The sequence below is a fragment of the Microtus oregoni genome, unplaced genomic scaffold (genome assembly GCF_018167655.1).
Source record: "Microtus oregoni isolate MIOR12 unplaced genomic scaffold, Mior012 000022F_ref0000154, whole genome shotgun sequence".
Taxonomy (NCBI): Eukaryota; Metazoa; Chordata; class Mammalia; order Rodentia; family Cricetidae; genus Microtus; species Microtus oregoni.
In genome coordinates, this window is record NW_024543081.1 from 35459184 (window position 1) to 35471041 (window position 11858).

At 44.7% G+C, this 11858-nt stretch overlaps 1 protein-coding gene across 1 annotated transcript; it reads right to left on the reverse strand.

The window, feature by feature from the left end:
• Window positions 1-1011: 1011 nt before the first annotated feature.
• Window positions 1012-8956, reverse strand: Ccn3 (cellular communication network factor 3). The gene is made up of 5 exons (XM_041671707.1): window positions 8501-8956; window positions 8146-8371; window positions 6746-6997; window positions 5372-5586; window positions 1012-2523 (listed from the first exon to the last, which is right to left on the reverse strand). The coding sequence occupies exons 1-5, from the start codon at window positions 8573-8575 to the stop codon at window positions 2227-2229; spliced, it is 1065 nt and encodes a 354-aa protein (XP_041527641.1). The 5' UTR covers window positions 8576-8956; the 3' UTR covers window positions 1012-2226.
• Between the last annotated feature and the right edge of the window lie 2902 nt (window positions 8957-11858).

The following is an 11858-nucleotide window of genomic DNA, read 5'->3' on the forward strand; positions in this document are numbered from 1 at the left end:
CGGAGCCCTATGTTTGTGTAGCAGACACGTGGCTTACTCTCAGGTTTTTCCGTGGCCCTTTCTTCTAGCTTTCTGTTTTTTAAAACAAGCTTTTCATGAATAACCAGAGGACATGGAGAGAACTGACTTCATGCTTCTATGTAAATTAAATGACGTAATGGAAGTGAAGTGCTTAGGCACAAATGCACTGTAGAAATGCACTGTGTGTTAAATGGCCTATCTAGACTGTGAACTGACTCCTAGAAGTCCGATTTGCTTCCCAGTTTATTTTGAAGGCGAACACAAACTAGCTGTAAAGATGGATGGGAAGGCGGCTACTCCAGTCTGAGGAAGTGGAGTTGGAAAAAGTTCATTTTTTTTTAAACATGGAAGAACATGGCAGAAACTTCAAACTATAAAAGCTTTTATTAGCTGTGGCTTGACTCTTTCATACCCAAATGGCAGCTCTGGGTTTGCTTCCCCTTTGCATCATCCCTGGAAATACATGTGCCTGTCAGCATCCCTGAGAGTCCCAGTCTAGGGTCTCCCATGGAAACCATAATCCACAGATGCTCAAGGCCTTCTTCATCCAGAACAGTAGTATTTGCATAGAACATATACATACCCCCTCTATAGCTAGCACCTTTGAATTATTCATAACAGCCAATATAACACATATGCTTTGTAGATAGTTGTTACCTATGCAACCAATTGAAGCAAGATTGGCTGTGGCAGGTGCAAACTTGTCATGGTTTCACCTGGGTGATGGGGATAGAGGCTGGGATGTCATTTAACTTGTTAGGTGGGTCAGAGAAGTGAATATTGATCCTCAGACAGCAAATTCAGACTTCAGTGTATAAGGATGTGGGGCGGAGGCTTGCGGACAACGACTGGGGCTGAAGATAATGCCTGAGTTAATGGCACGGAGAATATTTGAGACCTTGGTAATGGAGACCACGGAACACAGTAAAAGTTGTCTTTCATTTCCTCCTGATAAAGAGTTATGAGCTCATCACAAACCATGCAGTTTTGCTTTCCAATAGATGCTACTGAGTGATGTAGGCTTTCATTCACGGATTTTATTTTCAATAAACACCATTAAACTTGTCACACGAACCTGATACCAGAGTCACACACTGATAACATCGTCTCTTTAAAAGCTGTGTCTGACAACTAGAGAAATTAGAAAGAGTATCTTACAAAAATGTATAATTTATATTCTTACAAACACTTGAAGGACAAAAGTGGATCGCGTGTGGCGGCATTAGGGGGATGCACAAATTGTAGCACATGTTATGGTCTTCATCTATCAGACACACATATGTACATATGTATATCCTGTGTTTTCCTAACTATGACCAAAGGTTTTATTTTAAGCAGGTCTTCAATCACTTTAAACATTCATAAAATCTGTGGATTCTGTCCTCCCTTCTCTAAATGGCACTAAAAGCACATTTGAAAGTCATTAGAGATCGTAATTAGGTGGCTTGGTCCTCAGTGCACTGTTTGAGTATGAGAGAATCCCTGCTGAATCACGAAGGAGTGAGCCTCAGCAGCCTTCAGGATACAAGTGATGGGCTGAGAGGTCCCATCTTCTCTGCACTGGGAGGTTTTGGTTCAGCTTCTTTCAATTGGAAAGGAGTCAGTTTGTCTGCAAAGGAGGAAGTCCATGGCACTAGTCCCACTTAGTGAACAGGCATTCCACTCCTGTAGATACAGCACGTTTTCTACCAGTAAGGAGAGAATCAGTCTCTGAACCTCATGCTCAAGAGCTGAATGCTTCCTTTGATCTTAGATGTGGGAGTGCAGAGTTGACCAATCCCAAGGAGCTCAGTAGAGGCCCCTCAAGTCAACCTCAGTATGCAGTGATAGATATGTACATGTTCAATGTGATCTTAGATATCACTGTGTCGTTCGTTTCTGTGATGTTTATTGGAATTGAACTGGTGCACAGAAAGTAAGTGCAACATGACACGTTCTATAAATTCAACCATCTATGGACAAATTTACACTGGCAATAAACAGCACAGGAAAGTAAGTTACCCTTAAGTCATATCCTGAGCTTACCTCGATTCCAAGTTTACATTTGGAACCCCCTTTGTTCAAAAAAAGACACATACAAATGACCTCACATGACCACAGAAACATACACGGGACACTTCTTCACTGTGTTTCCTATATGCAGGTGATGCTGGACCATGCAGCAGAAAAGTTTTGCCTCCACCCAGGTGCTTGCTTTGATACCGGTCACATTTCTCCCTGGCTGGTCTTCAGCTCCAGCTCCTGGAGGAAGGCCTCATTGTTCTGAGGGCAGTTGGAGTGGCAGGTGCAGGTCCCAATGACCATGACTGGCTTCTTGATGGTTTGCCCTGGGGAGCACTGAAACTGCACTTGGATGGTTTTGGTGTTGTGGGGGGTACAACACCTGCCATCGCTGCAGACCCCACAGAACCTGGGTTTGTAGGTATGTAGGCTCGTGCAGTTCTTGTATTGCAGGTGGATGGCTTTCAGGGACTTCTTGGTGCGAAGACACTTTTTACCTTTCTGAGAAAGAGAAAAAGAAGAATGCTGAATGAAAATCCTGTGGTTCTGAAGGACCATGTTAGCAGTCACCCCATCCAACTCGTGCTTTTGGTAAACAAATCATTGACTTTATTTGGACAGTCTTGTCAGCTTAGATCAGTTGCTTCCCCAGAGTACCTGGGAACTTGTGATAACGTTTAACCAATAAACACATCAACCCAATATTTCTGGACAATCTTCTGCCTTTTGGACAGTTCTTATTTGTCTCTTACATTCATTTTCTTTTCTGCCTGGAATTTGAACATAATACTAAGTACGCAGAATCCCCATTTGTCATTGAGGCTATGAACATGAAGAAGAAAGAATCTCTCTCATTTAAAGCCATTATTTTATTTAGCTAAATGCATTCTTTTGTGTTATTAAGAGCGGGAATAAATGTGGCAATTATTAAAGCCTGTTAATGTTTCAGAAACTTTTCAGGCATAAATTCATTTAACTTCAACGACATTCATTCACATAAGAAATAACTGTACAACTGATCCAATTTTATTTGAAAAACAGAGTCTCAAAGGACTGAAATGATCAGAAAGTACCGGGCATTGGAATTTGTCTGATGCAAAGCCAATTCCTTCTAATACATTATGACCTTGGAAACTGTAGGACAGTGAAATTTAAGATTCTTTCTGTGAAAGTGCATTAGGTGAAGAGTTAATGCAATACACTACCAGTTCAAATAATACATAAATTATCCAGGTTTTATTAAATAAGCAGACAAATGACTTTTATTTTCTACTCCACTTTGAGTTTGCCACAGTTCTCCTCTGCACCCTTTCCTGGGTGAGGCTCACGGTGTGTGGGGTGGTGATTAGGAATCCCTGCTGTCATTGCTTCTCAAACCCTCATGCACATCAGCATCACTTTGGCAGTTTGCTAGAATACAATTGCTGGTCCTCAACCAGAGTTAGCGCCTGTGACATGAGGCCTACGAATCAGAAGGTGCTACAGCTTAACTGGCGACAACACAAGAGCCTCAGTCATAGACGTAAAAAAATCTCAGAAACAAGATTCCAAACACATTACCAGACCTCGTATAACGTATGTCCACTATATAAACACCTTAAGTATACTATTTCCCAACATAAGAGGAGGTGTTAAGTTCAAAGAGACATCAATTGTGCCAAGGAACACTACAAAAGATCAAATTCTAGGAGCATTGTATTAAAAGGACTTATTTAATAACGAAGTAACTATGTTCATGCAGATATTGAAGCTCCTGTTTCTCCTTTTTTTTTTGTACTTATTGTTTAAGATATATTCTTCTCAATGACCATTAGAGCCAGAGGGAGCAACGTTGCTGTGCATGTTGTTTGCATGCAAGTAAATGTATGAATCCTTCTGTGGGCCAACGTTCATGGTGAAGCTACATGTATGTTTCCTAAAGTGACAGAAAGTACATTTCTATGGTATAGTTTTGGAGAAAAGGTGTTCTTTCAAAATTTGCAGAAGGAATATAAAGTTGAAATAAGTCTCTAAAATCATATAGCTGAACAACCACATAACCAATGAGAACACAATGAACCCTTGTTTTCGTGGTAGGGAAAAAATTAAGTGTTTGATGGTTAACATCAGCAGAATAGTTAATCTGTGTCCAACATTTTGTAAATTCATTTCATTTAATCCTGATGACCTCAAGATAGATGTTTTCTTTTTTCTTTTTTTTCTTTTTGAGGCAGGGTCTTTCCATGTAGCCTGGACTTTCATAGAACTCTCTATGTAGACCAGGCTGGCCTTGAACTCACAGAGATCTTCCTGCCTCAGCGTCCCAGGTGCTGGGATTAACAGTGTGTGCTACCACTGCCCAGCAAGAGATATTTTCAATGGTCACACTCTATAGGGAAAGAACTGAAAATAAATAAATAACACCACACGGTTAGCTAGGTCATGTTGAAAGGATTTAAAGCCAGGCTAAACAGGTCTCGTGATGTCCCCTTAAATGTTATAGGATATTCTTTAGAGTAGAGATACACAGAGCTTACATTTCTAGGGGCTGTTCTCTTTTGGCCTCAGGCTGATATGTGGATCTATGTAATGGTTAAATCTGATATTACATTTATCTGATCCAGTTCTGCAACAAGATCTGTTATGTCATCAGGAACCAATTAGGACTCTTGATCTTCACACCTTATACCCGGAATCAACACACTGTGTTGACATATTCCACCTCTCCTCCAAAAAAAAAAAAAAAAAAAAAAAAAAAAAAAAAAAAAAAAGAAGAAGAAGAAGTATGCTGTTTCATTTGGCTCATGCTGCCTTACTCTGGCAAACACATTATTTCTACCAGGCTTTTAAAAATATTGTTGATAATTCCCAGACACCCATTCAGGCATGCACGGATAGCTGTTTATTGTGTAGACAATATGTTCCAGGGTGCATAGAAGGATCTGGAGACTTCAAAGCGAATAAAGCACACATAGAATCTATTATGGTCCTTCCTATGGCTTGAACTTGATTTATTTAAAAAACGTAACCTTGCTAAATTAGCTCCACTTGACAACAGGAGAGCTGCTTTTTCCTCCAGGTATGGGATGGGATTTACTAGAGCATCCTATTTTGGATAAAGTATTAGAGTGATGTGCTCTTTCTCTTTTGTTTGCACAACTGCTGTAAGTTGCGTTGGGGGGGGAACACTTATGTATTTTAAAAAAGAAAGGTAGAAAGTACGGTTTTGATTCAGGATGTTCCACACCCTTTGTCTGGGTTAATGCTCAGCTGGAGCAGATTTTTCACTAGGTGTGACAGTGGCTTTTTGAAGGCCAGGCTTCAGGGAGACGGACGCTATATACGCGATCGGACTCCTCTAGGCTCCTACCTTGTCTGTTGATGGCGTGGGCTCTTGTTCGCAAGGCCGAACCATACAGAGGCGACTTTGTTTCACCATCTCACACTGGCGATTCCTGTTGGTGACCCGGGTGGACAAGCCCATGCCGCAGCTCTTAGAACACGCGCTCCACTCCGTGGTCTGCTCAATGCAGTTGATACTGGAATCGGAGACTTCCACCCCTACGGTGGCTTCTGGCCTGTAGGCTAGCGAAAGGGTAGATACAGTTATTTCAGCAAACTGTGGGGGATCAATAAGTGTTGTCCCCTAGAATACATTAGACAGTGGATTTTAATTCTGGAGTTAACATAGGTCAGTTTTTGAAGAGCACAGAACTAGGTCTCTTTGCAAACCCCTAACAGGCAGGGCACAATGTAGGACTTCAAGAAATCTTTATGCACTTAACCCTAAGCTTAGGACAATTTGTCATAGGAACTTAGTAATTTTATGAACATAGGACCATATATAGCATCCTAAGCTGAATGTTTTCAACATGTGACTTGGTACACAGAAAGGTCATGCTAACAACTTAATTTTGTGTGTATATGTTCAGGTGTGTGTGTGTGAGAGTGTATATGGCCGTGTGTTTGAAGGTTTACATGTATCTGTATGTATACACATGTGTACAAAGGCCATAGGTCTAGCTCAGTCGTTGTTCCTCAGGCACGCATTCACTGAAATCGTGGGCTAATTAATTGGGCTAGTCTAGCCGGCCAGTGAACTCAACTGACCCACAGATCTCTGCCTCCTCAGCATTAGGATTGCAGGTAAGGGATTTTTTGAGACAGGGTTTCTCTGTGGCTTTTGGTTCCTGTCCTGGAACTAGCTCTGTAGACCAGGCTGGTCTCGAACTCACAGAGATCCGCCTGCTTCTGCCTCCCCAGTGCTGGGATTAAAGGCGTGCGTCACCACCGCCCGGCAAGGGATTTTTTTTTTTATGAAGGGTCTTGGGGATCCAAGTAAGGACCTCACAATAGCTCTACCAGTTGAGCTATTTCCCCAATGCTACATATTAATTTTGATGAGTAAGTAGAGCCACGCAAACCAAAAATGCAGAGAAGGGATTTTCTCGGGTCAGTCAGGAGAGAGAGGGCCAAAGAATACCCACCGAATAATGCACAAAAGAAACAAACGTGACTGATTCAAGGGGACCCTTTTAAAGAGGAGCTGGGTGAATGTTTCTGCAGTCCAGCTCAGACTTACATAAATGATGCATTTGATCTCAGTGGGCGATCTGACATTCACAATAGAATGGCCAGAAGTAAGCCAACTTCTCATCTCAAATCCCAGAGCCAATGCCTGTCTCCTGACTACGTTTACCCTAACCCCCCCCCCCCCCCCCCCCATGACTGTGGAGATCCTCACCTGGAAGGGCCAGGCCTCCCAGTGTGCCCTGCTCATGTGGGCCACAGGTCCACTTTTCACAGCACTCCCCAGGCACGGCAACTTTTCTTGGAGCTGGGCAGTCGGGACCGGGCAGCAGTACATCCAGCTGGCAGCGGGGCACACAGCCAATCTGCCCATCTCTGCAGGTACAGTGATACTGACAGTTCGGTTCAAACTTCTCTCCGCTGCGGTAAATGACCCCATCGAAAACACAGTTGTCGCCCTCTAGAACTGGGGTATTCAGGGAGGAAGGCAGAAGGAAAAAGAAGGAGAGAGGGAGAGGGAGAGAGAGAGAGAGAGAGAGAGAGAGAGAGAGAGAGAACAGTTTAACTGGAAAGCTATGTGAGATTGGTAGGACTTGTTAGAAGTTGTTCCTTTTCTAGTTCAGATGACAGGCCTATAAATCTCAAGGAGAAACAGGTCCTTTTAGATGCTTTCAGAGCAAGGATAAGGCACAATCCCACCGGGTCTTTTTCTTCACCTAGTTCTTATGAATGAGCAAAGGGATGGACTCTGGACAGTGCCACTATGCATGCCCTGGCCAACAGATGGCTTCTAACACGTCTCTACTTCCTTTTCAAATCTCCTACCCCGAAATGACTTCATTTCTAAGATAGAACAAAGGCAAGAACAAATGGTGATGTCACACTCCAGAGACCCTATCTCTAAAGATAAGATTATTTCCCAAGAACCAGCTCTGAGTCTTCTCCTGCAGTACTAATTTAGAATTTAAAACCCAATAGCTTCACCAGTCAGACTGGGGAGGGTATTAAGAGTTCTTGGCCTTAAAGCCCAGTAAGTCACCAGCAGCTTGGAGGAAAAAAAGAAAATGCTTACTTCAAACTCTTACCAAGGGAGGTAGGGGATAATCCCGGTTTCAGCCATGCACCGCGTGGGAAATTGACCTCCCATTGATTCATTTTCATGAGTCTGCATTGGCTAGCTGCCTGCGGTTTATTTTACTGCACCCCAGACAGGAGTGACATAGTCCTCCCAGGAGACAGGAATTGCTTTGGCTCCAGTAGGATAATTACAGGTGTGAAAACATATACTGGACTGCAGTCAGGGGCAACTGTAAGTCTATGAGTTATCCTAAGCGGTCCCCCGGAAGTGGTCCTTCAACTCTGCTTTGGTCCCCTCTCTAAGCGACAAGTGATGTACCTATGCTGAGCTGGTTTCTTTTCAGTCCGATGCCTGGAGTACAGTAGGCTCACTGTGTATGTCACTTACTGTACTGTACTATTGCTACCCATGTTCTTGCTTAGTTCTCAACAGGAAAGGGAAGAGGGAAAGGGCAAAGGGATGGAACAGTTTCACCTAGCTGCCCAAGGAGAGGTCAGGCCACGGAGGGGATAGCAGGCTGGGGCAGACAGGATTACCCATGCATATGCCAGTCTGGTTGTTGGGGTCTGCGCTGCGGTCACAGTAGAGGCCGCTGCTCTGGTCGCAGGGTTTCAGCTCGGAGCAGCTCTCTCCGCGCTGGCGGGCGCACACCAGACAACATGAGCAGCCGTCTAGCACCGAGCGCACCCCAGGGGCGCAGGTCGGCGGTGTAGTGGGGCACTGAAGCGGGCACGAGGATGGGCAGCGCTGGGTTGCAGATACCTAGGAAGAGAGACAAGAAAAGGAACCCCGGTTATCGGGGACAAACTAAAGCAGAGAGAGCCCAGGACCGACTAGGGGCAGTCCAGGAGAGCCAAGTAACCAGGGGCATCTTAAGCCTGCACCACTTACTTGACTTAAGAGGAGGAAGAGCAAGAAGCCTAAGCAGAGGCATCGCTTTCTCAGGAAGGTGCTCGCGAGCTGCATCCTCCACAAGCTAAGGCTGTCACAGGCTGGAAATGGGGACTGCCCCTTCACTCAGGTCAGGCTGAGCAGCAAGAGCCACCCGTGCAGGTTTTATAGCGCGCTCCAGGGACGCGCACAAGCGGGTTGGCTGTGCTGGAAGGGGGGGTGTAGGGGGGAGTCAGCTGGGTGGAGAAGTGGAAGGAGCTCCGCTGTTGCCATGGCGATGGGCCCCAAGGCTGCTCTCCTTAGGGCGTGGCGCCCGGGCTGCGTGTGCCTGTGTGTGGCGACGGACTTTTCCCAGAGCACCGGGAGGGGCAGGGTGGAGCCCCCAGGCCAAGACCCAGAGCCAGCTACAGCTCGTGGGAAGGAAACGCCCTCTTCCTCTGTGTAGTTGTTTCACCTTCCCCCAGGAGGAAGACACCGCTACTCCCTCCGCCCTCGCTGTCACGCTGTTGGAGAACTAGGGCTACGAAGGAGGAGCCCTTGACTAGGATGCCTGAAGTTTGGGGCCATATGAGCAGGGCAGGGATTGGCCAGAGGCCCAGACGTTTAGTCATAAGGGAAGCACATGCAAGTTTGTCACCGTTTATTAGGGCACTCTTTGAAATATGTTGAGCGGGTGGGGATGAGGAAAGGACACACACACACACACACACACACACACACTCCGTCAGAGTGGGAGATGCTTTTGGCCAAATGGCCAAATTCTTCTGATTGTAATCATTCCAAGATTTGCAAAGTCTTAAGACTTTCTACATGTTCGGTAGAAATAAACACAGCAAAGAAATTCAAAGAAAAAAAAAAGAGGGCGGAGGGTTGGGAGAGAATGTTTCTTGGTAGAGGAAAAAAAAATCTTGAAACACCTGCCTCATTGCATTCAATGTAAAACTGTTCAAATAGTCCAAGCTTCTACGAAAGCCTCCCTGGGTTGCACTCAGCACCCTGATGAACTGAGGCTTTTGCTTGTCTTGATTGATGAAAGCTCTCCAACCTGGTATTCCTCGGCAAGAAGGAAAGGAAAGGAAAGAACAGGTGGTCTGCTGTGGTTTGCTGGTCCACCGTGAGACAGAAAGAGCTGCTTTTACTCCATCAAAGGTGACAGGTTTAAAACAGGTCCGTGTCTAGCTCCCCCCCCCCCCACTTCAACATTGCTCCTGAGAAAACTATGCCCCCTTGAGGCCAGCTATTTTGGAAAAACACTTTGTGAGAGAAATTACATAGGGCTGTGCTGTAAGTCTAGTCTTTACAAAGAAACAAATTGCTCCCACGATACTGACCTTCAGCAGAAGGGAAACCCTACGGCAGCTTGTTTAGTGAACTGGGGCTGTCTCTGCAATGTTCCAAGATAGCAAAGTCACTTCCACCACCTTCAAGGTAATATTTTACAGCTTGGAACTGCCCAGATGCACTCCCCCAGCGACAGCAATTCTGCTTTCTTTGAGAAGCGCTCAATGTTTCCAGGGAGGTGGGAGAGCTAATTTGCACAGCTGATGGGGGGGGGGAGCATTCGCATCCTTGTTAGGTTAATGGGTTTCCTGCAACACCTGGCTTGGTGATGGCCCCATCTGGCTGCACATCAGAGACAATTAGACTGTATGCTTTCCCAAGTTAGAGATTCTTGGGCCGGACACTTGCCCCTCTCCCAGGTGGCTCTTGGTGCTAAAATGAAAGCCAGTTTTGGGGAAAGCGAGTAGGAGCAGCACTAGGGCAGAGGCGTGTTGGCCATGCTTTCAAAGTATGCAGAGCCTAAGATAGGACGAGGGCAGGGCGGGTAGCACCAGGTTGGGTTAACGCTGCCAGGAAGGGTGGGGAGGGTGAAGAAAGGTGAAGCCAATAATGGAAATGGCAGAGTCTCTGCTGCTAAGACTCGTGCTCGTGAAAGAAAGTAAACCTGAGCAACTTTCGCCTACAGGAGGGTTTCGTCAGAAGGATGCTGTGAAGTTTTCTTAGCAACTGAACTGGATTAGCGCAAGTTGGTCTCAGAGCCTTTAAGGCTGTCAAGACCAAGTCTCTTTAACAGTCCTCCCAGCTTCTCTGTGTTGTGACAACATAAACCAGTTTCTTCTCTCTAAAGCAGTGGTTCTCAACCTTTGTAACACTGGGTATTGGGCATACAGTTACTTCTTAAGGTTTCTTTATAATCCTTAATACAGTCCCTCATGTTGTGGTGACCCCCCAACCATAAAATTATTTTTGTTACTACTTCATAACTGTAATTTTGGTACTGCTATAGATTGTAATGTAAATATCCGATGTGGGGTTGCAACCCACAGGTTGAGAAACTCTGCTATTAAAGGTGACCTAATTCTTCTATGTCTCTATTTTTATGACTACATCCATTTTCATTAGACTCAATTTAGAGAAATTGAGGAAAAGGGAATCCAGGAACCAATCTGGGCTGGGCTTATCTGAGGAAGTGAGAAGGTGAGGTGTGACGGGAAGGTGAGGTGTACTGGGTAACTAACACGCTGTAAGAGAGAGCCATGGTGGTTTCTTGGGAGAGAGGGGGCTGCTCTTTAGGAAGACAGTGGACTTAACAAACGAAACAAATAAACAATATGTTAGATATAAACAATATATCTAAATAATAGATATAGAATATCAATTCTATGCTCTGCTAAGAAGGTTGGAATAAAGACCCTCAAATTGAAATAACTATAAACTGAAGACAAGACCGTCTGGCAGTACCCACATCACATGAGGCTTCGTGTTGTCCTTGGAACCAGCCTGGAATGGCTTGCTGGTCTCTTATCTCACTTTATAATTAAGATTCTGTGAGAGTTGAGATCTCTGGGAAGGGAGTGAGTCCTTGTTAGAAATTCTTGCTGAGTTACTGACCTAGGCAGCCAGCCAAGTTGGTATGGGGTTAGAAGCTACAACTTTGATTATTTTTTCCTCCTTCATCTCTTTTTCTATTCCCTTTTCCTTCTTCCATATTTGACACCAAAAGCTCTTTTCTGCATTTTCTGCATCAGATACAACCTCATTACTTATCAGTCAATACTTTTACCCAGAATGCTCTTGGAGAACCTTCCTTACTTTTTGCTTGTGACGTACTGTTGCATTATCTTTCTCATGGTTATAAAAAAAGTTTTAGAGAAGACTGGAGCTTACTTCTACAGTAGACAACTAAACCAAGAGCCTTCTTCCTTAGAAATGGGGGAATTAAAAGCTGTTATTGATGTTATCATCTTTAGGACAGCACTTAGCACTCTCTCTTTCTCAGCCTGGTGTTTTCTGTAATGCGACAGACACTCGCGGTGTTTGAAGCCAGTTGTTCTTTAACCAAGCCGCATGTACTTAG

Bases quoted from the DNA above. Each gene is read 5' to 3' on its own strand.
- Ccn3 (XM_041671707.1), bottom strand. From the start codon at position 8,575: ATGCAGCTCGCGAGCACCTTCCTGAGAAAGCGATGCCTCTGCTTAGGC. The intron at 8,372-8,500 runs GTAAGTGGTGCA...CTCTCTTCCTAG, and splicing joins TCTTCCTCCTCTTAAGTCAA to GTATCTGCAACCCAGCGCTG. The intron at 5,587-6,745 runs GTGAGGATCTCC...CCCTTTCGCTAG, and splicing joins GGGAGGCCTGGCCCTTCCAG to CCTACAGGCCAGAAGCCACC.